We start from the raw sequence: 26,427 nt of genomic DNA, 5'->3' as shown, positions 1-26,427 counted from the left end.
AGGTGGCCCAGTTACATCTATTTTTAAAAGTCAGATATAGGCTCTTTCCTCAACACAATGAACTTTTTGTGGTGATAGACACAGTAACAGAGAAATGCTAAAATGTAAATCTTCATGTTAATCCTTGAAATGAATATATTCAAGAAAATAAATCTCCATAAATATAAGCAGGCTTCAGGTGTCGAGCTAAATTTGCCTAATCCAATGCTTATTTTTGCTTCAGTTGAGTAGAAACATAAAATTCTAAATATCAAAAATGGATTGCATGAGAATTTGGTAATAGGTTCAGAGCTTGTCCAGCGGGAAGATTTTTGGAAGTACAGAAGCCCTAGAGGCTTTAAGCTTCATGAACCATCACAAAAGCTACTTCTGACACTTCAGAATTTCATAATGAAATAGTAAATGACCAGTGCCTTTGTGACTTTGGGAGTATGTCCCTAACTCCTCCACCTTTTTGATAGTGTAACTACTATTACTGACACAATTCAGGAAAATCAATGTGAAATAGCCCTGGCAAGAAATAGCACATACACAGGTCAGGGTAGATTTTCACCGATGTACTTCACTGGAATCAGATAATATTCAAAAATCATAGGCTAGCAGGTGGCACAGTAGTTTAGAATTCACTGAATCCCATATAGCCAATTGTGTAGTTTGAGTCATGGGTCTGGAGGCTTGAAAACACATCAGGAAGGTGTGCATGCCCAAAATCCTGAAAGGAGAATGGGGAAGAAGGGATTGTGATGTGGCTATCTCATCCTGAAGGGTAATTCCTCATTTTCCCTCTCTTTGTCTTTCTTTAGCAAGTACATGCTCCTTTTGGCAAAAATCTAAAACTCAGCTAACCTATTAGGGCTCATTTTCTGTATATATTACAGCAATCCCATATGCATTCCCAAAGCATTTTGCAATTGCCACTTACCTGAATTATTATAAATATTTGAAGGTCCATGGAGTGCAAGACAAGTATAGGTCAGAACTTTATATGATTTTCCATAGCATATGCCCATCCTTTATGCGAAAGATAACATACGGAAATGGTACAGCATACAGTAACATTTTCTTCAGAATTATTTTTTGACATTCTCATTCCCAATAACATGTGTGTGTGTGTGTTATGCACATGTGGGTTTATAGACAGTAAAAGAAGCAAATTAAGAATATGAGAGAAAATGTAAGGGTTAGGAACCAAAGGACATGAAAAACATTAGGAAAGAAAAAGAATGCGAGAAGCAGTGAAGGAAGCAGTGGGGAGCTGTCCTTCTGCCTCCTTAGCATCTGTTCCGCTCCCTTGGTTTCCTCTTGAAGAAGAGCACGCCCTACCGTTGTTCAGAGGTTCTGTAGCCCTGATGACAGCCCTGACTCAGAGGTGGGCACAGAATCCAGACCAGGTCAATCAACGTATCTCAAATTATGGTTTATTCATAAGTGATCCGTTGTCCAAGCCAGACCAATAAGGGTCAATTCTAGGATTTGGTTTTGAATTTCAGGTAAAGATGAAGTTCTGTCACCAAGCCTGGGTTTCAGTAGCCATTTTACAACTTTATGGGAACGTTCTTTTGGTGAATAAAACCAAAATTGAGAAAAGCATGAACAAGTGATAAAAAAGAGAGAGATAGAGAAATTACTAATGATATCACTTAAGAATTTGGATTCAGGGGACAGGGGGTGGTACAACTGTAATGCAATTGGATATACATAAGAAAGACCCTGGGTTCATGTCCTGGGACCTTCCTGAACATGGCCCTGATCCCAGTCGGCTGAGATCGAAGATGGATCACAGCATGAAGTGCCTATTGAGGGTGCCTGTCTCTCTTAAGATCTCTCCCTCCCTGCCTCCCTCTCTCTCTCTCTCTCTCTCTCTCTGTCATAGGAAAAAAATAAGTAAACTTGAAGGACCAGCAGATAACATAATGGTTACATCACTGGACTCCCACATAGTCAATCACAGTTCAAGGCCCTGACTCAGTGGCTTAAAACTTATCCCCCTGGGGTGGGGCGGAGGGAGGGACGGCTATCTCTTGTTTTCTGTCTCTGTCTCTCCAGCGAGCACACACACCCTATAGCAAAAATCTCTCTTAAAAAAAAAAATAAAAAGAAAGAAAAGAAAAAAAGAAATAAACTTGAAAAAAACATGGAACCAGTCATGACTCGGGTCAACTATGCCTGAGTGAATAAGGGGATCTTCCAAAAATTCATGGAAAATAGATATTATGAAAAACGATGGAATGATTTCCATTCTTTTGGAACTAAAATAAGCTTGTACTTTAATTTCAGTTTTCTTCAAACTTCTTGAAGTCTCCTCACATAGGTCATTTTTCTTAAACCTGTTTAAGCTGGTTTATGCCATTTGTAACTATACTACATTGCCCTCAACATTCCCATGGCACAGGTATGTGATTATGTGAGAGTCACACCAAGCCTTCTGGAAAAGAGCAAGCACATATGTGGAGCTCCATTTAATGGCGGACAAGTGAAAAAGCACTTGCTGGGCGGGGACTAAGACACCATCAGGATCAGAGCACTTGGCCCACTCACGTTGCCCGCGCTGTCTTTATGTCGAAGGGGAAGCTGACAGCTGAAGAAGCCATGCAAAACATATGACTTAATGAAATCAAGTGATGTCAGGACAGGCCACTCTCTCAGCCCTCCCACTCCCAGTCAGCCAATAAGATGAAACTTTGGTTTCCAATCAGCAAATCCCATCTCATGTGACAAGACACTTAATTCAATTTTCTTGAGCAAAAGAAAAAAAAAAAGGAATAACATGAACAAACCCCGGCCAGGCATGGTGTCTGATTCAATTCCTGGCACATAATAAATATTTACTAATTAACTAATAAGTAAATTAATATAATTAATATTTACCAATGAGTTGATTCAATAAATAATGAAGAACTTTCAACATTGACCTGGAATGCTTTTTTTTTTTTTGAGAGGTTTTTTGCTATAGGGCGCGTGCGCTCGCCAGACAGACAGAGAGAGACATAGAGACAGAAAGCAAGAAATCACCCCCCAGTGGGAGAAGGGGCAATCCCTTCTCCTTCATTCTCCTCTCAGGATCTTGGGCACACACGCACACATGCCCGGCGTGAGTTTTAAGCCACCGGGTCCGGGACGCGAACCGCAGTCGACTATGTGGGAGTCCAGCGACATAGCCATTACGCTAACTGCTGGTTCCCAACCTGGAATGCTTTTAACTGGAAGTGAAAACTACTTTGTAAACATCTTGTGCTCTTCATGAGTGGTTAAGGAAATAAACTCTGGAGTCAGACAGCTCAGATTTGAATCTGGATAGTCTACATCTTACTACTGGATGACCATGGACAAGTTAATTAACTTCTCTGTGCCTCCATTCCATCATTTGAAAATGGAGATAGTAACAGAATGAGTCTCATAAGGTTGCCAAGAGGATGAACTGTATTAAACCTTATAAAGGGTTTATTACAGTAATTGGCACAAAATAAATCTTCACTAACTGTTAGCTTTTATTTTATTTATTTATTTTTGAAGAGAGGTTTTTGCTATAGGGTGCGTGCACTCACTAGAAAGACAGAGAGACAGAAAGCGAGAAATTGCCCCCAGGGAGGATGGCCATGCCACAATCCCTTCTCTTCCTTTCCCCTCTCGGGACCTTGGGCTCCCACACACATGTGCCTGGCATGAGTTTAAGCTACAAGGTCCGGGACTCAAACTTCAGTTGACTACGTGGGAGCCCAGCGATGTAACCATTATGCCATTTGCTGGTCCCAGCTTTTATTATTTTATCTACCCAGTCACAATGGATTCTTTATTCTTCTCTATATGCCCAGACACATTCTGGTCTCAAGGTTTTGCACTGGCTGTTCCCTCTGCTTGGAATGCTCTTTTAAAGATTTGTATAACTAAGTTCCTCATGTCCTCTCTGACCAAATGACTCAATATCCACTGTATTTAAAACTGTGACCTGCCCCCACATGAAAAGCCTCCAAACCCTCAAACTTTTTACTTTACATTCTAAGGCACTATGTAATTATTTTGTGTGTTGTATATTGTCTCTCCTGCCAATATACAAATGATAGGATTTTTTAAAAACTGCCAGAAAGCACATGTGCTTGTCAGAGACAGAAAGAAAAAGAAAGTCAGAGGGAGAGGGAAGTAGCACCCCCACACTGGGCATAGTCATGCCACAAATCTTGCTCCTCCATTTCGTCATCCTACTGGGATTCTGGACATCACCCCCACACTGGGCATAGTCATGCCACAAACCTTGCTCCTCCATTTCATCATCCTATTGGGATTCTGGACGTGTGCACGTGCACCCAATGTTTTTCAAGCCACTGGTTCTGGGATTTGAACTGTGGTTAGCCCTGGGGAACCCCCACACTGGGCATAGTCATGCCACAAACCTTGCTCCTCCATTTCATCATCCTATTGGGATTCTGGACGTGTGCACGTGCACCCAATGTTTTTCAAGCCACTGGTTCTGGGATTTGAACTGTGGTTAGCCATGGGGAATCTGGTTCTCTTAACCACTAGGCCTTGGAGCTGACCTAACAGGAACTTTTTGTTTAAAAACTTATTTATTTCCTCCACAAACAAGAGAGACTAAGAGACAGAAAGACAGACAGACAAGCATCCCAAGCCATCTCCACAGTGTGATCCACTGTGGACTCAGTGATGTAAACTTCCCCAAGCAGTACAAGTATGACAGGGAATCCCAATTTCCCTGCTTCACTTCCCAAAATGTTGGGAATACCCAAACCTGATAACTCCAGATAAGCTGGTCCCCCCAGAAACAGACTGTCCCTGTGCTAACCTTAGACACATGTGCTTATCTAAGATACTCCACCCCCCTGGGGGCATAAAAAGAGCCCTCTTAGGGCCACTTCACCATTCGCTCCTGGCATCAGGACCAGAACACACTGTTCCTGGCCACTCTGAGACACCAGTGGCCGTGGGTACCTGGGATTCTGTCAAGACTTGCTGCCCTCACCCCAGGCTCAGCACCTATCTCTGGACCCTTTGAGACCTCTAGGACAGATCAGATCAGCTGCCTCCCTTTGAGGACAGATGCTTGGCTAGAGGCTTTAAGCTTCCAGCTGGCTCTTCCCCTTCAGAGACTCTATGGTGACTTGCTCATATGACCTGTTCTCATCCTTTGACCTAACTCATCCAATGCAATAAATTCTGACATTATGGAAAGACAGAAACACGCCAGGGTCTGATTGTCTCACTTGTGACATCCACCGTCTCCTCAGCCAGCCAAGTTCACAGGCAGGCATAGGCCAGGCATGCAGCAAGGGGGAGAGAGAGCCCCTAAAGCAAACCCCAGACCTCCCCATGTGGGTCAGCCTCACAGACCACTGTTTTACTTCTGTGCCATGATGGGCACCACTGGAATTTTTTTGATCTGTTTTGTTCGCTAATGTAAACTGAGACTAGAACATAGTAGCTTCTCAAGAACACAAAAATACAAAATAAATAAATGTCTAGGACTATGGTTGCTCCCACCCCTGTTTTCCATCAGCAAGAAACAAAACCATAGAGTTTTAGAAATGGCCATCGAGGTCATCTGTAGGACAACCTCTTCTGTAAAAGGGTAAGCCACCCTCTCTCCAAGATTCTGCTTCTTGTTGCCCCTGAGTCTTGCCTGAGCCTGGAGGAGTTCCCAGGTCTACAGGTGCGCAGTCTGCAGGTTCGAGGCCACACAGTACAGTCACCACACTGCCTGCTTACCCGAGCAGCCCTGACATCACCATTACACAGCTGCCTTACTTAGCACTTGGCTTGAGCAATTGTTTAGATTATAGTAATCATCCAACTGTAGAATTAAAATAATAAAGAAAAATAATCAACATGGGAGGAGAAAGAAGAGAGGAATTGCTTTTGCCTATACAGATCATTTAGGTAAACAAAGGAAGAGTGAGAGCTAAGCCTCTAAATCAGGGGTTGCAATTAGCTTGATTGTAGAGAGGCTTGGTCCCATTTTGAGCAACAATAGTCAGAGTGATCATTCTTAATGGAGCTAAATTAAGTATTCTGACTACTCCACTTTTATGAAAAGCTTTGCAAGTCTGTACAGAGATCAATTTACACATTCTGCTCTCTTCTTTATACTGATTCATCTTTTAATTTTTTTCTGCTTCTTTTCAATCCAGCCCTGCAGACGAAGAAAACAAGATGAAATATTACTATGAAATCTCATCCTCCAGAACACATTGTGTCAAATTAAATGTGTGCCTATGTGTGTACTTGTGTTCATGCACACATATTTAAACAACTACCCAGCCTTGATTATGCAAGAGGTGACTTCAAAAAGTCTGTGGAAGGGGCCAGCAGGTGGTGTAGTGGTTAAGGACTGTGGACTCGCACATGACCAACAATGGTTAGAGTCCCAGACCTAGTGGCTTCCTTTATCAATTTCTCTCTCTCTTTCTCTCTCTCTCTCTCTCTCTCTCTCTCTCTCTCCCTCACTCTGTCCTTCTCTGGTCGAATTAAAAATTAATTGATTAATTAAGTTAACTAAAAATATAATTCTTTTTTTAACGTCTGTGGAAAAAATTAATTAAACTATGATGCAAAATAATATTTGAAACACATGCATAGCTTTTTCACAATACACATTTTCCACTAACTTTTTGAAGACCCTTCATAAGACTGGACAGTCTAGAATCACAAAGGAAACATAATTCTGCCCAGAAGTTCGTCATCCTATCTTTAGTACTTAGCAAAGAAATGGGTGGAATCGGGCTAGCTGAACATAATAACATCTGGAACATTTGCCTACAAAAAATAAGTAAAAAAGTAAAAAGTACGATTATTAACTACCCGTGTAATTCACACAACTAATCAACACTCTTACTTCTACTCTTTTAAATTATTTTGGCAGTCTGGAATTCTTGTGACAAAAATCCGTATTTTCTCTGTAGTTCAAAATAATTTCAGTTTCAGGTATATATGGAGGGGTATACTATTCATTGCTATTTACAATATACCCTAAAATATGTACTGCATGGCCAGGTATGCTTGAACCATGAACTGCGAAGGTCATATCCTTGCATCTTGTTTCAATGCAGATGCGGCCACAGTAAATTACAGCTCACGGGGATCACAGCAACACATTTCGTGACATTTGCTCTTAACTACCTTCCTGTTAGCAATGCTAACTATTGGATGACTACATTATACTATCTCTGGAAGTAAAGGTGCTGTTTATTCTGAAATGACAATGACAGTTGTATAGCTGCTAGGATGGGATAATGCTGTGCTGTAGCATTGGCAGTGGTGTGGTTAGCAGGAAGGTCTAATTTGCAAAAATTCCCACAACCCGGGGGCCAGCAGGAGTCTTGCCTGAGCCTGCAGGAGTTCACAAGTCCATACGTGCACTGTCTGCACGTTCTAGGCCACACAGTACAGCCACTACACTGAACGGGGCCACTACACAGGGCCAGCAGGTGGCGTGGTGGTTACGGTGTTGGACTCCCACATGGTTGACCACAGTTCGAGCCTCAGACCTGGTGGCTTGTTTTCTCATTCTCTCTCTCTCTCTCTCCCTCTGTCTCTCTCTGGTGAGTGCATGTGTCCTATAGCAAATGAAAATAATAATAATAAGTAAAAGTAAACAAATAATTGTTAAAAAAAAAAGTTCATACCCCAAAAGGTACCTGGTAATGCTACCAATGTGATTCTATTGCTAAATTTTAAAAACCAGCATTATTAAACTGTACATTTAAGATCACTCCATTTTACCCCATCGAAGTTATACGTCACAAAGACAACAACAAAAAATTATTATTTATTCCTTGATTCTTGCTTATAATATGAGATACACAAAAACAGGCCAAGCATTTCTTCTGGTTGTAAGTCTATTTTCAGTCACCAATTTTAATCCTGCAAACTAGGACTGTTTGGTTTGACCTTGGGTGTAGGTGTCTTTCTCTTTGAAAAATCTCACTATCATAAGCCTAAGAATCAGAAATTCCTAGCCTAGGGATATAACACTGTAACATTCCGAAGGAATCCTCAGTATTCACTCTATTCAATGATCTCCATGGCTACTCCACCAACAGCAAGGAGTGCACATTTCCACATTCCTCCACATTCCTCAGCCTAGCCCTCCTCCATGAAAGTGCCTCCTTTCAAGGAAGAGAAAACCCAGAGCCCACTCCACCAGCCATATTGACTCTATCTGACACACACCACGACAGCAAATGATACCCCAACGTATAGTAACGCTAATGGTCAAAATGGTTAACAGTTGGAAAAGGCAATGAGTATTTGAGGGAGAGAGATTTTATACTTTATTCCGTATCCCCACACAGGTAATAAGGTATTTTTCCTACCTATCAATGCTCTAGGTCCTATCTTAGGAAGACACACAAAGAGGGTTTCCTCCCCTTCTCTTTTTCACCTCAAGCCTTCTGGAGGCCTTTAGGGGAATAACTCTATGCCAAGGTTATGAATTAGCAGGCATTAGTAAATGTTTACTATATGCTCAACATTATCATCAGGTGCTAGAGACACAGAAAAGCGTGCTCACTGTATTACTAGGAAGACTTTGTGTCTCATTTATTAAGAAATGCTTTACCTCTACCCCGCTGGAACCTACAAATTGAAGTTGAGTATATTCTAATTATTAAGAATTAGAGACCTCCATGAAGGTACCTCTGTGGTACAACTACAGTTTGCCTTTCATCCAAATGCTGATGTCGGTCCATGTCTATTCATTTGCTTTCCTTGCTGTTATTGCTGTTTAAAGCAAAAAGATAAAGACAGACTCAAAGCACCCAAGGCTCAAACTATTCTCTTTAAGCAGAGGGGTACAATACTAATGACTACCACTTACTGAGCCACTGTTCTAAGAATTTTACAGGAGGCCACATAGTCAATTGATCATTACAATAGGTTGGTATCTGCAGGTTGGTATCATTTTTTGTCTCATTTTATAGATGAAACAAGTGAGGCACGGAAAATGAAAGGAGGCTGCTACAATCCCCTTTCTTCAACAGTGAAACAACTTTCTTCTCCATAAACTGGTAGCCTGTGTTGGCATAAGTTGAAAAAGAATAAGAACTTTGCAAATGTGTACATGTCATCCTGTACCCAGCAGAGAGCCCGACAGCAAGTCAGCAAAAATAGCACTCTGCCAAAAATGAAACTTCATTGCTTCCAAAATATCTATTTTAAAAGTAAACAGCATTTAAATTTCCTTGAAATGATACTCTTTACCGTAACTGCTCCAGAACATGGGATTCTGTCATTCCGGAGGGGCGCTGAGGAATTTCCTCTATTCTGACAGTGTTGACATCATCTTTGTGCCCTTCTCAGGGCATGGGAAGAAGCCACCATGACCTACCAGCCTGGAAATTCTGCCAAGAGGCTGGGTCATGGGAATCTGCCCAGCAGTTCTGCAGAGGTCAACGAATGCCATCCAGATATTAGGTCTTGGTTTCCTGGTCTTTAAGAGAGGAAGCCACATACAATATAGTTTTAAAGGCTGAAGAATCAATTGTGAATACGTAGCGTAACCACTGACATTACCACCCTGAACTGTGTGGTAATTACTACCCAAAGACCTATTTATCAACACTGATGAAAAGCTTAAATCTTTCAAGAGCCCATTACATTCTACATTCGTAGTCAAGTCTTCCTGAAGGAAATTACCTTGCTTAGGTGAGTAAAGCATCACCAATGTCTATTAAAAATACAACCTTCAGGACTGGCTCCATAGCGCAGTGCTTAAGTCTTATCCACATGGAGCCAGATCCCATAAGGCTGACCACAGATCAGATCCTGTCCCCAGGGACTTGCACAACATACTGCATGTGTGTATGGCTGCGTACGTATTCATAGGAGGATAAGTGAGGGGCAAGAATTGTCCTGTGATCACAGTCCACTGGGAGGTGGTTTAAATGCTCCCTCTTTCTCTTTTTGCAAGCATATGAGCCCTCTAGCTATTAAAAAAAAGGGAAAAAAGCTTCAGGGCCAACTGGTGGACTGGAGGTTAAGGTGACTGGGTCCCACATGGCCAACTCCACAATTCAAGTCTCAGACCCAGTGATTTGAAAATCATGCAGGGTGTGTGTGTGAGTGTGTGTGTGTACATGTGCGTGCACATGCATGCCTAAAATTCCAGGAGGAGAATGGAATAGAGGAGAAGGAATTGCAACCTGGCTATCTTCTATGTGTGTGTGTTTGTGTGTGTGTGTGGGGGGGGTGTTTTCTCTCCTCTCTCTCTCTCTCTCTCTCTCTCTCTCTCTCTCTCTCTCTCTGGTGAGCAAACAGACCCAATACCAAAATAAAAACAAACAAACCCAAACCTTGTGCAGTGGGCTGACACCACATGGCTGCACTGTCCTCACCCTCATACATCATTAGTGTTAGTGGAAGGACCTAAATCAAAGCCAAGGATTGGAAGAAATAGATAACACAGCCATAGATAGTCCCACAACATTATCACTGCCAACAGATGGATTCTTTTAGTTTCCCACATATTTTAAAACCAATACATTTTTACATAATAGGGATATATTCTCTCAGTATTTTTTCTGAACTATTTTTAAAACAGCTTTTTAAACGAAGGTTTTATAAACCCTTGTTTAAAGTTGTTATTTATATGGGTGAAGATACCAGAAGTCTAGGAAGAGATAGTAGGGACAGACATACAGAAAGAAAAACAGGAGCCCTCTCTCTTAAAAAGGTGTAAACAAAGTGCCAAAATGGTGGCTAAATTTCAAAAATAAACTTTCCCAACCTCAGAAACCGATTTCTCTGACTACAGACAGGGATTCCAGATCGCATTCTAGGTTCCGATATGTAGATAGAAATTACAGCAGGATAAAGCAGGACATTCTGATGCCAAGCTGTAAAAGCCACAGTTTGCCATTTCCAAGTAATGTGCAGAACAGATATCCCTAAATTTTAAAGCATCCATGGGATTCATCTTATCCCTGGGCCTCACCCCACCCATCACCCTGGCCTGTCCATCACTCCTTGCCTATCTGTGATCTGTACCCAGGAGTGAGAGTCACAGGGAACACAGCAAGCCTTGAAGAAGGAGGGAAGATGCCTCTTTTGGACTTTTCTTAATTTTTTGAGAGAGTTTTTTGTTGTTGTTTTGTTTTGTTTTGTTTTTGTTTGTTTGTTTGTTTTTTCCTAGAGGGCACATGAGCTCACTGGAGAGACAGAGAGAGATGGCAAAATAGAAAACGAGAAATCATCCCCCAGGAGGATGGCCATACCACAACCCTTTCTCCTCCATTCTCGTCTCAGAATCTCAGGCACCCATGCACAGATGCCTGGTATGAGTTTAAGCCACAGGGTCCAGGACTTGAACCATGGTTGACTACATGGAAGTCCAGTGACATACCATTACTCCATCTGCTGGTACCTACTTATTAATTTAAATGCTGGAAGTTCAATAGTGCTATGTCCTTGCAAAAAATAATGCTGAGTCAGAATAACTGGTCTCAAATATTCTGCACTGATAGGTATAAAACTATTAAGATATGAAGATGAAAAACATCAACAAAAATAAAACAGGTGGCATGAGACATTGTGGAGCATGTTTGAGGATTGTTCTCTGGTGTTCATGAACCCAATACACATCTTGCAGCTTGTCACCTGAAGTTAAACACACGTCTAGGATGGAGAGGTTATAGAGGGAAAAAAATGAGAAGATATGAATTAGGCTTATCATAATCTAAGTCATTTCATTGCACCAGTTTCTTCTCTGTACCATGTTAACAATGACAACTGCTTTGCAACAGGACACTTCATAAATAACCCTTAATGAATGAATTCATGTATCTTCCCTAGATGTTCCAGGTTTTCCAGATTAAGTAGTACATTGGACACTGGCTCAAAATAAAAGCAAGGGTTCTTACAACTCTATAAGGTGGTGTTGGAGAGGCAGACCTTGAGAGATCTGGCCTCTTTGGCAAAACTAAACATTCCTATCTCACCAGCTAACTGTTAACACTTTATTTTAGTGCAGAAACTACCTTCATAACTAAATTCTGAATATAAATACTTTTCTCAACTCTTGTGAAAAGAACAAAAAGAATTCTTTTTAGAACAAAACAGTCCCAGAATACTAAGGCACTAACTGATAATCAGGTATATAACAAATTCATTCATTGCTTAAACTTTTACTGAGCTCTTAGTACCTGTGAGGTATTTTGTTTATTATTATTACTAACAGAATCAGTCATTGTTCCTCCCCTTCAAGAGCTTATAGTTTAGGGGTAAGCTGGACTCATTATATAAGTATTTAAATTCCAGTGAGAGAAGGAAATAAAAATAAGCAATGTTTTTGCATCAGATTGCCTCAGTTCATGTCTCAGCACCAATCCTGCTATGACAGTTTCCTTGAACTAGTTCTTTAATGTCTCTAGGCCTCAATTTCTTTATCCACAAAATGGTAATAATAATATTACCTGCCTCAGAGAGTTGTCATAAAAATCAAATGAGATAATCTACATATAGCACTTTTCGCAGGGCCAAGCACATACCAAAGACTTGACAAGTTGGGTGATTGTTGTTAGGTTACACGGAGTACAAAATGTCATGAACCAGGGGTTAAAACCTCTAATCTTTCCTGGAGAAGTCAAGATGGTATCTAAAAAGGCAGTGACAAAGTGAGGGATTCCTCCATGGAAAAGGGCAAGTTTTACAAATAGACAAGCTGGAGGGGAAAGCATTCCAGGCAAAGGAGACAGTTTGTAGGCAGAAATTAAGTTAGTGAAGAGCTTCACATTGAGGAGAAGTCTGCTTGAGGCCTCCAGACTCCAGCATCTAGTGGGATACCAGGAAATAAAGCTAGAGATACGGGAAGAACTTCTCAAGTTGAGTAGGTGCTGGAGAAAATGGGGCTAGGAATGGCTTCTCAAGAGGAGCTGAGGTTAATTTTGAATAAAAATGAAATCCCCTCAAACATTTTTAAGTGATTTGGGTCATAATCCTGAAAGGCAAAATCCTGGACTCTATCTTGAAGGTTGAAATCCCTAAAGATCAAAATCCCTAAAGTCTAAAATTACTGAAGTCTACAAATCTTTAAAGACCAAATACCAAAAATAAAGTTCTGGGGACTAGCAGATGGCATAGTAGTTATGTCACTAAACTCCCACGTAGTTGACCACAGTTTGAGTCCAGGACCTAGGGACTTAAAACTCATGCCAGGTACGTGGGCCTGTGTGCCCAAAATCCCGAGAGAAGAATGGAAGAGAAGGGACTGTGGCGTGGCCATCCCCCCAGGAGATGATTTCTCATTTTCTATCTCTCTGTCCAGTGAGTGCATGTGCCCTATAGCAAAAATCTCTCTCAGAAAAAAATAATAATTAATTAATTAAAAATTAATAAAAGAAAATAAAATTCTATAAGCAATGTTTTTTTTTTAAATTATTCAAATATATTTCTTTACATTTTTAAAAGGGCATTTATTTGAGATTTCATATAGATAGATAGATATAGATATATGCAACAGAACACTTCATAGGCTACTTTACATCATAAAATAGGCAATAATAATATATATATTTTTATAACTAGAAACACTCAGGTATATTAATGGCAGTCACACGGCTCTAACCAATATCAGCAAATCATATTAATAAAGAAATATGTCAAAAATGAAATATTAAACACCTATCTCTCTGGTCGGTAATTGTGTGCACCTGACTTTATAAAGTACTATCAGGGAAAACCTAAGTCTTTTCATGAGCTCAATCAAAAACTGCAAGAGTGGCCTAATCCTGGTTCTCAGACAATAGAAGCACTGCTGTGGGATGCTGGAGGCCGTATGGGAAGGTTTCAGGTTCGCATCCCAGGTCTACCAGAACATGCTGGGCATGCTCACAGGCACACCCATGAGCCTGGCTGACTGCAGGATTGCTGCATGAAGAATCTGTCAAGTCTTTCTCTCTCTCTCCCTTCCTCCCTCACTCAAGAAATAAATTTTCATTTAAAATGATGTGTATGATAATAGTCTTGATTTTATTGTCATGTACTGCATGCATATTTTAGAAAACCATATCATATGCTATAGAAATGTGCAATGATTGAATGTAAATAGGTAATCATAAAATTTAAAAAGGGAGAAAAAAGTAATTTTATTAAAAAAAAAAAAAAGCCCACAATGTGTCACTACCACCTAAACAGTTTGCCCAAAGAGCAAAAAAAGGATAACCTGGTCTAAAAGCAATAATAACCAGTGTAGGTAACACAGCACTAACAGTGCATTGAGCGTTGTCATAAGCACTTTATGTATATTCATTCATGTATTATTAGTAGGCACAATTACTATCCCCATTTTACAGACTATAAAAGTGAGACCCCAATAAGTTATATGGCCAACCCAAAGTCACATTAGTAATAAGTGACAGACTTGGGTTTCAAAACCAAATAGCCAGATCCCCATAATACATGCTATTTAAAATTAATCATATTAATGTCCTATTAGAAATGAAGAACAATCATTAGCTCCGGGATGGGGTAGAAAGAGATTCAGAAGAAAGCATATTAACTGGCTTCATACTGGCTTCATATTTAAATAACTAGGTAGAAATCTAAAGGACAAAGATGCTAGCTCAACAGAATGAAGAACTTTGTAATACCACGAATTGTCTTATTAGGGTTCCACACATTATGGGCTCACTGGGTTTCCTGTTAATAGACTGTTCAGGTAAAGGCTAGAGGCCCATTTATAAATGATAACAATGGCGTGCCACCCTGGGGTAAAACGTGAGATTAGAGATCCCCTGAAGTCCCTTCGTGATCTAAGAGTTATGATTCTAAAAATAATACAGAGCTCTCACTCTCAAGCAGTTCACAACTCAATGCAGAGAACAAGGCAAACATTGCAGAACTCAATCAACATGGAGATTAACAGGCAATTTAAAAACTAGCTAAATAATGAAATAGATGCTATGCAGAACAGTGGGCTCTGACACCACCTTTAAAGATAAAATGCCTGCTACCTCCTTCCATATCAATCAACATTAGAAATGGAAACAGCACAGCCAATAATGTCATAGCATAAAATCTTAAGAAATGCCAAGTAACTCATGTTATGTATAGGTCAACTTTGACGCACCTGGTTTTATCACTAGATAGTGTCAAAAAATTTATTTGACTTATTTAGATGGCTAAATCACTTCTTTCCCCCCAAGAAGGAGAAGATCTAGTAAATTCTGAGATTAAATAGATGGATAAAAGTGACCCTTGGACCACGAAGGCTATGAATTAGACATGCTGCCATAGCAGGCAGTTTTCACACAAGATCTATTACAGGGATATCTTCCATCAGATGCTAGTGAAGCTAATCCTTTTGCAAAGCATGACAGCTTCTCAAACTTGACTGTGGTGAATCCAAACCAGATCTTTATGCTCTGTGATCATCTTTCAAAATACTATATCATTTTTATATTGTATTGGGTTTAAATGAATTAGATTTAAATTTGCAAGCAAAGATATAGAAGCTTGAAATGCAGTTTAACACAACATGCCCTAAACCCCCTTGATCCTCACCCTGCAGAATAAAATGTCTGATTATAGCAAGATAGAAATACATAGAGCCTGAGCTTCTCTCTAACAAAATACTGTCAAATGATAATAGAGTTTCCAGCATCACTAAAGTGAATCATTTATATTTCCATCTCTGAAAAAAGAGGGCCATAATATGCCACCAGGACAGTCCATTGACAACATAGCCCTTCAACTGAACGTCACCAGCTCTGAAGCCTTTATTACTCTGACAGCATGCAGGAATTCTTGGAGGCTGACTTACCTTTTTGCAGTCAGATAAGGACTTTTCACTGGCTAATGTGCTGAAAATGGTGGTCTGCAAAATAAGAAGGTGGAAAACACATTAGGACTATCAAAGTATAATTATAACGAGTCTTTCATGTTCATTTGCGTTCCATGGTGGGCACTATCTCCTGTGAATTCAGTTATTTCTTTGGATTTTAAAATGTGTTTATCCTTCACTGTTTCCACAGCCAACATAGGTCAAAAATCATCCAGTTCAGTAAGGACTTTCATTTGTAACTTTATTCTCACAAACAAGGTAACTGAAGCACAATTAGGTTTACTACAAACATCAGATACTTTGGATATAGTTGGGTGAGCAATCAAAGCCAAGCAGTCTGACTCCAAAGCACACCTTCAACCACAAATGACACTCAGTCTTGAAGAGATATATACAAAGTGGTAGAGTCAAATGCCCCCAATTTTTGAATTGACAGCTGTTATGAGCCTAAGTGATAGAGTGAAGCTTCTTTCTATATAAGAGACTTGAGACTCTGAATAACAGCACAGGGCTGGCCATCTCCTTCCCACTTTCTTTAACACACTCATTCTCCCTATAGTTTACTTACACGTGTGTGTGAGGATTTACAGGTCTGATGGAACACTCAAAAGGCACTTCAGCAATCAAGGCTATGTTGGGACTTGGAAACAAGTTCCTTTTTGGTCTATACTCTAAACAGATAGATAACTGGTCAGCCCCACAAATTGCACTGCGATTTTTTTTTTTTCAGAAAACCTTTCTACTTTCTCTTTAATTACAAAAATAATAGATATTCTTAATGAGTCCATCCCCTCTATCCCCTATTCTCCTGAGATAACCAGTAACAAGATTTAAATTTATCCTTCCATGCTCCCTGTATTTTCATACGAATGCATGTGTACATGTATTAAGTTTCTTTCTTAGCATGCAATCCTACTGAAGAATATCTACCATCTTTCAAGTCAGGTCATATAGGTAGACTCATTCTTTTTTTGTTGTTTTTTAATTTGCCAGAGAACACATTCACTCACTGAGGAGAGAAACACCCCTCATGGGGAATGATCATGCGCAATCCCTTCTCTTCCATTTCTCCTTTTGGGCATTTATATGCATCCAGAGTGTTTCTCAAGCCACCAGTTCCAGGACTCAAACCGTGTAGTTGGCCATGTGGCATCCAGCAGCCTCAACCACCACACCACCAGTTGGTCCATGATTGACTCATTTTAATATCTGTATAACATTCCCTAATATGAGTATAACATACTTTATTTATGCTTTCCTTTATTGATGGATATTTAGTGGTTTCTAGGTTTTAGATCTTTTGCTGTTGCTTTTTGTTTTCTTCCACCTTTTTATTACAAATTATGCTGTAATAAGCATTACTATATACAAATAGAATATATATAGATGTATACATATATTTTCATGATATATACATATACTTATATATATATAAGAGGTCTTCAAAATTCACGCAAAATGCATATTATGAAAAAACCACACATGATTTTCAAAATCTTTTGTACTGGGTCAGTTGGTGGCATGATGGTTAAGGTGGCTGGATAGCAAATGGCCAACTGTGTGGTTCAAGTCCAAGAACCTGCAGCTTGAAAAACATTCTGGGTGCATGCACATGCACACCCAAAGCCCCAAGAGGAAGAAGAAATGGAGGAGAAGGGATTATGTTGCAACCATGCCCCAAGTGTGTGTGTGTGGGGGGTGGTGATTTCTCATTCCCACTCCATCTCTATCTGGCAAGTGCATACACCTTGTAGCAAAATGTTTTTAAAAAGTTTTGTACTAAAATACACTAATACTTTAATTCCCATTTTTCTATAAACTTTTTGAAGTACTCACAAATGTATGTATGTGACTATTTACACTAATAATTTTATTTTGGTTAAATAGAAATTTTAAAATGTATAACAAAGACAGTTTTTATGTACATAAACTGAAAGATTTTATGTACATAAACTTTCTCTCACTCTCTCCTCATAAAACATCATAAAAATACCACCTCACCTCACGTTTTGTTTGTTTTGGAATAACCACAATAAAAAGCTAAGAATATGAATAAGCACATATTCTGTTCTAAAACAATATGCAATATTAAAGGACAGAAAGCATAAGTGTGGATACATATACAAAAAGCATCTTTAACTTTAAAATATTAAGTTCAGGGCCAGCCTCATGGCCTGGTAGCTAAGGGAAGCTGCATCCCACATGGCAACCATGGTTCTAGTCTGGCCCTGGTGGCTTGAAAAACACACCAGATATGAGTGTGCACATGCCCCAAAATCCCAAAAAGATGGAGATACAGAGAAGAAGTTGCAGTGTGACCATGCCCCACTGGAGGGATGCTTTCTCCTCTCTCTCTCTCTCTCTCTCTCTCTCTCTCTCTCTAGCAAGCACATGCACCCTCTGGAAATTAAGGGTGAAAATTAAGCTCAAAGTTTATGTTGAGTGTGATCTTCAAATCTAATTTGTTGGCAGTTGTTTTGTTTTTTTATTTTATTTATGAGGGAAAGGATAAACTTTATTAAGCAAGTTTGAATTATGAAGAAAAAGGAAAGGAGAATTTTGGTGGTGCAAGAAAAGAGGGCATTCAAAAGACTAAAAGGATAGGATTAATGTTCACAAAAAACACACGTAGATAGCAGAATCATCAAGAAGTGAAAGAAAATGGCTCCCACAGAGAAACAACAACCTTCACTCAAAGAGAGTAAAGACACATGAATCATTCTTCTTATGATCTATCCCGCTGACCTAATTTCAACCCTGACAAATGCCAGCAAGTGTTGCCAGGACTGGGTGTAACCCCTAAGTTCTTGACATCTTCCTTTTGTGCTGTCAGATATATGGTTGTTTCTCTTATTTCGGTAGTTTTGCAGGATGTAAGGAAAGATTTTCTTGCATGCTTTTCAGAGTTTAGGCCAGGAAGGAGCTCTCCACCTCCGACTGAATCGCCTCACCCACAATCTGCCATCACAGACCTTCCTTGTGACATCTTTACTCATTTGCACACATGAGCACTATGTCAAGATGGAAGCCTCAATGTTTCCGCCCGTGTTTCTGCTCCAGGAAGGTAAAGTTCCAATGAGACTTGCTCACTGTGGTACACTATGATCTAGCTCAGGTCCTGGCATAAAGAAGGAATCCAACAAATATGTATTGAGTAGATGCAAAAATATTTCTTAAAATCAGGCAACTGCAGTCCTTATCCCTCCAAAACACTGCTTTGGAAGCACCGTGCTGGAGAAGCAGGCTCACATATAAAAGCACTATACAATGAAGCTCAGGGGGAAAGAGAAAATATTCTAGGTAATGATAAAATACATCTCTCTGTTTAGTGTGTATCTGTTTAGTGTTGTCTATTATCCACTCAATTTGGCTAACATAGAAGTTTCCAGCATCAGCCTCTACAAACATTTTGGATAATCACTTGTTATGGGAGGTAAGGGGCATATTGTACATTGTAAGATGTTTTGCAGCATCTCTGGCCTCTACTCACCAGATGACAGTGACACCCACCTCAGTCGCAACAACCCGAAGTGTCTCCAAACTCTGCCAAATGTTAGTTATGGAAAAGACCCTGAGTCCCAGGCTAGTACAACTAGACTTTTCCCAGGAAAAAAAAAAAACAATCTGATGGTGGGAATTTCTCTTCCCACTCCTGAATTCAAGTCTCATTCCTGGTCCAAAACAGAAACAGAATCAGAATCTTGGAGGGTGGGACCCAAATTCTGGATTCTACATGGGGGCAATTCAAGAGACCCTAACTGCACTTTTAAAAAAGAATTATTTTATTTAACTTTATTTATTTATTTATTTATTTTTAATTTGACCAGAGAGGGACAGAGCAAGCAAGTGAGAAAGAGAGGGAAAGTGAGAAAGCAAGCCACCAGGTTCAGGACTTGAACCACAGTCAGCCATGTGGGAGTCCAGCATCCTAACCACCACACCACCTGCCAGCACCCAATTGCATTTTTGACTAAGCTTAAGACACAGCAGCACTGCCACTGTGGAGAGAGTAAATTAAGGTACATTCCTGAAAGTAGACATTAGTGATACAGTCCCAGCAGAAATGATCTTCGAAATTAAACAATACCGTCCAACCTTTTAGAACAGTCTCAGGTGACCTGAAAACATGTTTGGAGGAAAAGTGAGAGTCAGAGATGGGTGAAATTAGCTTTCTTTATCGCTGAAAAGAAAAATTAAGGCAAGTAGCTTTAAATGTTGCATTTGTAGAAAGGAAATATTTGAGCCAAAGGACAAATGTACAGTGAAATTTCGATACCTGGAATGAATGTGAAAGAGGGATGGCATGGGTCAATGATAGTCTATATCCTTAATTTAGTCATTTTCTACGGGGATTTTACTTATATGCTTGGTCAGTCTCATTTCGTTCCTTTCAAAAGACTTTAACTGGCATTCCAGTTTCTTAATTGCAGCTATTGTGAATGACTTTGGGTGGGCTTCTAAACCTTCCAATAACATGCTCACTTTAATTACTGAAAATGAAAGACTCATAACATGGTGACTTACCCACACTGTGACCTTCTTGATTACTGCATCAATTTTTTTCTACTAAAGAGGAAACTCCTAATGAGTGTCCTCCACCAAAGTTTGTGTGATGCTGCATTTGTCACAGGGGCACAGTGCAATAAAGCACAATGACTTTTTTAGAGTGCTGACTTCTAACTGTGTGTGTGTGTGTGTGTGTGTGGGAGGGGGTGACCAGCATGGGGTGAACAATATTATACATAGATAGTTTTAGCCAAAAATTTCTCAAAATGAGTTTGCAAAAGTGAGGCCCCACTTTTGCCTATTTATATACCAATGCCTGAAATTTCACCTATTAGAATTCTGTTTTTAGTGTAAAGCTTTAAATCATAATAGACAAATCCCCAAGGGATGCTAAGATATAGGGAACTACTGCAGCAGGAAAATTAAAGATTTCATGTATTATAGTCATTGGTGTTTTACACCTTAAACAGAATGGGGTAGTAAGATCTATTCCAAAAATAGATATTTTATATTTTGAGCCTTTTTCTTTTCTAAGAATTTGAAAAGAAGATTTGATAGAAATGAGGACACTGATACTCAAAAACTGACATGAAACCACCCCAGGTTTACAATTTTGAGGATTCTGATAAACCCTGTTATCTATAACCTTTATCCCACCTGTGCAAGGTAGGTGATTGCAAAAAGCAAGTAGCTTATCATTTTTTCCCTCTTATTTTCTTATTTTTTACATTCAATCACTATATATCATTACAACATTGAAAGTGAATTTTTCCAGCATAAATACCCCATGTGTTATTCCAAAGAAATTATCATATACATTGCCATCCACTGATAATTTTCCATCTTTTTGTTCATTGAATGTTTTTCTTTTTCTTTTTTTTTTTTTCCTTGATTCCCTTTCCCTATACCCTCACTTCCTGCCCTGCTCCCAAACTGTCTCTGGTAGCAATGGTTGCTGTCCATTCCTTCTTGCCTTCCAGTCTTTCAGTTTCTACCACAGAGTGCAGACATTTGGTAAATGTTAAGTAGGGGTATACAATGCCTCTCTTTCATAGTCTGGCTTGCTTCACTTAGCATTAGATTTTCCATATTTGCCCACTTTCTATCAAATGCCAGGGGTCTCATTGCTTTTTATGGTTGAGTAGTATTCCATAGTACTTATGTGCCATGTTTTTTCAATCCTTTCATTTGTTCTTGGACATTTATGGTGATTCCATGTTTCAGCAGTTGTGAATAATGCTGCAATGAGCATAGATGTACAAGTGTTTTTCCAACTGAGCGTATTCCTTTCCTTTGGGTAGATACCCAGCAGTGAATTGTTTGGTAGTTCTATTTGTAGGTCTTTGAGGAACCCCCATATTGTTCTCCACAGTGGTTATACTAATTTACATTCCCACCAACAATGTAGGAAAGTTCCCTTTTCACCACAACTTCATCAACACTTATCATTATTTTTTTAATCTTAGCCATTCTGACTGGGATTGGGTGGTATCTCATTGTGGTTTTGATTTACATCTCCCTTATGATAAGGAATACTGAACATTTTTTCATATGATTTTTGGCTATTCATGAGTCTTCCTTGGAGAGTTGTCTGTTCAGCTGATTTGCCCATCTTTTAATTGGACTGACGTTTTTTTTCTTTTTTGGGGGGGCAGGTAAGTTGCTTGAGTTTCCTGTATATTTTGGTCATCAGTTCCTTATCTGAGATAGTTTGCAGATATATTCCCCCATTCATTCCAAGGATTATCTCTTCACTCTAATTATTGTCTTTCACTATGCAGAAGTTTATTACATTAATGTAATTCCACTTAACTATTTTGGAGATTATTGCCTGTGCTTTGGGTGGTCTTATTTTAAAAGGTTTTACCTACTCCAATGTCTCCAAGAGTTTCTCCCTGTATTTTCCAATAGTAGTTTTATAGTTTGAGGTCTTATATTTAGAGTTTGATACATTTTGAGTTGATTTTTGTTAATGGTGAGAGATAGGGGTCAAATTTCATTTTTCTGCAGCTGGATACCCTGTTTTCCCAGCACCATTTGCTCAAGAGATTTTTATTTCACCAATGGACTGTCATGTGCCCTTTGATAAAAATTGGTTGGCTGTGTGTCTTGGGATTTATTTCTGGGCTCTCTATTTTGTTTTATTGGTCTACATGCCTATTTTTGTGCTGGGTCATGCTGTTTAGATTATCACAGCTTTGTAATGTATTTTGGGGCCAGGGAGTAAGATGCCTCCTACTCTCCTCACTTTGTGCAGTATTGCTTTGGTGATACAAGGTCTTTTATGATTCCAGACAAATTCTATGCTTGCTTTTTCTAAATTTGTGAAGAATATCTCTAATTTGATCAGAATTGCATTACATTTGTAGATTAATTTGGGTAGAATTGACATATAGTCATATCAACTGATGCAATTCCAACCCAGGAGCAGGGAATGTTCTCCCACTTTTTTGTCATTTTCAATTTATTTATTTTTCTTTTTTTAATTTTTTTAGATTTTTATAGTTTTCCTTGTAGAGGCCTTTAGACTTATTTTGTTAGGTTTATTCTTAGGTTTCTTACACTTTCTGTGGCTATTGTAAAAGAGATTGCTTTCTTCAATTCTATCTCCGGCTGCTCATTGTTGGTGTATAGAAAACCTATAGATTTGTGTATGTTGATTTTGTATCCTGCCACTTTGCTGTATTCATTTATCACTTCCAGGAGGTTTTTTGTGGATTCTTCTGTGTTTTCTATGTATATAATCATGTCATCTGAAAATAGAGATAATTTCATTTCTTCTTTCCTTATTTGAAGGTCTTTTATTTTATTATCTTGCCTGATTGCATTGGCTAGAACTTCTAGTACTAAATTGAAGAGGAGTGGAGAGAGTGGGCAGCCTTGTCTTTTTCTTGTCTTGTCTTGTTCTTAGTGGAAAAGCTTTCAGCTTTTGCCCATTTAGTATAATGTTACCTAAATGTTTTCCATATATGGCTTTTATTGTATTGAAAAAAGTCCTTTCTATGCCAATTTTGCTGAGAGTCTTAATCATGAAGAGATGTTATATTTTAGCAAATATTTTCTGCATCAATTGATATGACTATATGGTTTTTAATCTTTCCTTCTGTTAATATGATGTATTACATTTATGGTTTTGCATATGTTGAACCACCCTTGCATGCCTGGGATAAAGTTGTGCCTTTAAGAGGCCATTTCCTGGCCAGCCAATGGCATGGTAGTTAAGGCAGCTGGTCCCACATGGCCAACCACAAGATTCAAGTCCTGGACCCAGTGGCTTAAAAACCCTCTCAGGTGCATGTTCATGTATGCCCAAAACCAAAAAGAGAGAGAAATGGAAGAGAATGGACTGCAGTGTGACTCTGACTCATGGGATATACTTTCCCTCTCTCTGTTTCTCTCCTGTGAGCCCACATGCCCTCTTGAAAACTGAAAAAAAAAAAAAAAAGCATTTTCTTCTTTCATCTTACCCAACCTGTTAATGCCCAGAAATGTCACTGCTTGTTACTCCTTTTTTTTTTTAATTCTTTTTATTGCCAGAGGGTGCGAGCACTTGCCAGAGACAGAGAAAAAAAAAGCAACCCCCTAGAGTGGCATGATCACACCACAATCCTTTTCTCTGGCATGTTTTTCAAGCCTCTGGGGCTAGGATTTAAACCATGGTCATCCATGTGGGGTTCAGCTTCCTACACATGGCACTTAACAGCTGTGCAATGAGACTGAGATAGGACTGGCCCTCAAACTCAAATCATTAAACATGCTCCTCCCCCACTTGGGTCTCATAGTCAGAGCAGCTAGACGGCCACTCTCTCCTGGCCATCACCGGGCTCGCCTATTACCCAGGTCCTAGTCTGGATGATAGCATGAGCTCACAGCTCACTCCCATGCTCCCAAAAGTCCACCAGTAGGACGAAACACTGCCCCATGAATCTCAGTGCTCAGTGCTCCAAGCCTCCCTACTAGGAAGCAAGGTCCTGAGACCTCCTTGAGGCAATGAGTGCTTGACATGGCCCCAGATTTTCCTTAGGAGCAGAGAGGAGTAAACCACTTGCCTTGTCTAACTTGCAATTTCTTCTCCACCCTCATTCATGAGAGTCTGGAACCACGGCCAGGCTACTGCTGTTACAGCTTGCCTGCCTTCCTTTCTCCCTTTCCCTGTGACTTCAGTAAGAACTTCCGATGATCCTTTTCATGTTTTCTGGGTGCCTCAGTACTCACATAGTAGTCTGAAACATTCAGAGCACCTAGGCAGGTCCCGTCAATAAGGAAGCAGCTGACCAGTGTGGGCTTCTCCCCAGGGAAGACAGCACACTCACGTGTGGGCTTTCTCCCACCCTCCCTGCACTATGGGCGCCCCCTCAGCACACAGCTTTCTAAAAAGTTAGAGGCTAGTCATTTTTCTTCTAACTTCTGTAGCTCTGTTTGAGCTGCTGACTGTTTATCTATTACACATGACCTCCCAGCCCCTAAAACTAACTAACCCACTTTGCCATGACTTTGTGGGCCACATGGCCTTCTAATAATAGATGCTCTAACTCCTCCAGCATTTTGGGGTTATCCCAAACTCACACAGTGGTCCATAGGTATCTAAAAGGTGAGCTATGCCACCGCACACAGTTGCAGAAGACTCTTCTGGGATTTTTCTCTGTAAACAACAGGCTTACCCCTAGCATACTCATCTGGTTTATTTTTAATCTCTGGTCTGACTTTCCAACTGTCCAAATGTGTTCCCTGAGACTGAATAGTGAAGCAGATAATTTCATAGAGGAGTTGATGAAGTTTACTATTAGAGGGTAACTCACTGAAGGAAGAAGTGTGAAGTGGAGGTTGATTTCCACTATGCAGCTGCAGGTTTCAGCTCTCCCTCCCTAGCAAGATGGGCCCTCATGTAAAGGAGTTGAACCCACAGGGATAACTTTTCTAGGAAGATGTGGATACTCAGGAGCTGTAAGTTCAGAGGCCACTAGCTTTCCTACTGTCAGGGTTAAGGGAAGAAAGACACCTGCAAGAAAGTCTCCAGGCTAAAGATCAAAAAGTGTTAGCATTTTTATTACTAACAGCCAATGGATGCTTTTATCTCAGTTAGAAGGACTGGATGCTGCCCCAGATAAGAATTTAACTCAAGCAGAAGGATTTTGGTTAGGGTGCAGCAGAGGAGAGGAGAGGCACAGAGATGATGTCAGCTTCAGCTCAATTACACATTCACACAGAGCAAAAAGGAAAAAGTGACCCAGAAAGCAGTGGCTTGTGATAAAAACAGATCCTGATAAAACCTTGGTCAGAGAACCCACAGATGAAAGATCAACAAGTGACAATTCATTCAGTCCAGCCCACAAGAGACTTTCCGAAGGTGAGAGCTACTTACTGGATTCTCGCTGGTGACAATGTTTCCCAAGTGACAGAGCGCTGAAAAGAGACTCCATATGTTCTATACTCCTTATGAAGGGAGAATTTACCTCTGAGACTTATTACAATGTTATTTATTCCCACTAAATTAGATTTAGAAAAAGAAACAGAAATATACTCTATCTCTTCTGCACCAAGTTCTGCTGTGTAGTGTCTATAACTAAGATTTATATTTTAAAAATATCGAACATATGACACTCGATGAAATTGGAACAGTCAGATGCAAGGGAAGAGAGCTGCTTAAGTATTGGATTATAAAAATTAAGGAATTTGGAAACAGATCCTCTGAAATGACAGTGTTATCAAATTTCACTTCAAGCATTAGTAGTTCCTTTATGCACGTGTCTGTCCGTACATGGGTGTGTTTTTCATTCTCTACCAGATACTACCAGACAGAAGTTTTCATGAATGGTCAAATACCGCTGAAAGCTAAGAGCCATTTACAGAAATGATGCCTGCATAAAACATGTCCATGTGATACCTGCAATTTGCACCTCACGGACACACTGGATAATTTCTTACTCACTGGTGGATGGCAGACTAGACCTACTCATGTTACTAACAATTTGCAAGTCTCCTAGACTTCAATCAGTGGGTCCCCAAAGTGCACACACACACCACTTGGATGCTTTCTTAGACAGTGTAATCAGCCAATTCTTGGGTTTCCTGACAAAGTAGGAATTTCCGTTTGTCTTCATGCTTTAGTAGATAGTATTGATATATGTATATAC

At 39.8% G+C, this 26,427-nt stretch overlaps 1 protein-coding gene across 1 annotated transcript in view; it reads right to left on the bottom strand.

Annotated features, from left to right (window-relative positions):
- The window catches only part of RASGEF1B (RasGEF domain family member 1B), a 607,920-nt gene that overhangs the window by 373,791 nt on the left and 207,702 nt on the right, over positions 1-26,427 (bottom strand). The window contains exon 3 of the mRNA XM_014588947.2: positions 15,767-15,820. Within this exon, the coding sequence (XP_014444433.2) occupies positions 15,767-15,820 (54 nt within the window). The remainder of the gene's footprint in view (positions 1-15,766; positions 15,821-26,427) is intronic.

The sequence above is a fragment of the Tupaia chinensis genome, unplaced genomic scaffold (assembly GCF_000334495.1).
Source record: "Tupaia chinensis unplaced genomic scaffold, TupChi_1.0 Scaffold000318_1, whole genome shotgun sequence".
In the NCBI taxonomy this organism is placed as follows: Eukaryota; Metazoa; Chordata; class Mammalia; order Scandentia; family Tupaiidae; genus Tupaia; species Tupaia belangeri.
This window is presented reverse-complemented; position numbering and strand designations above follow the sequence as displayed.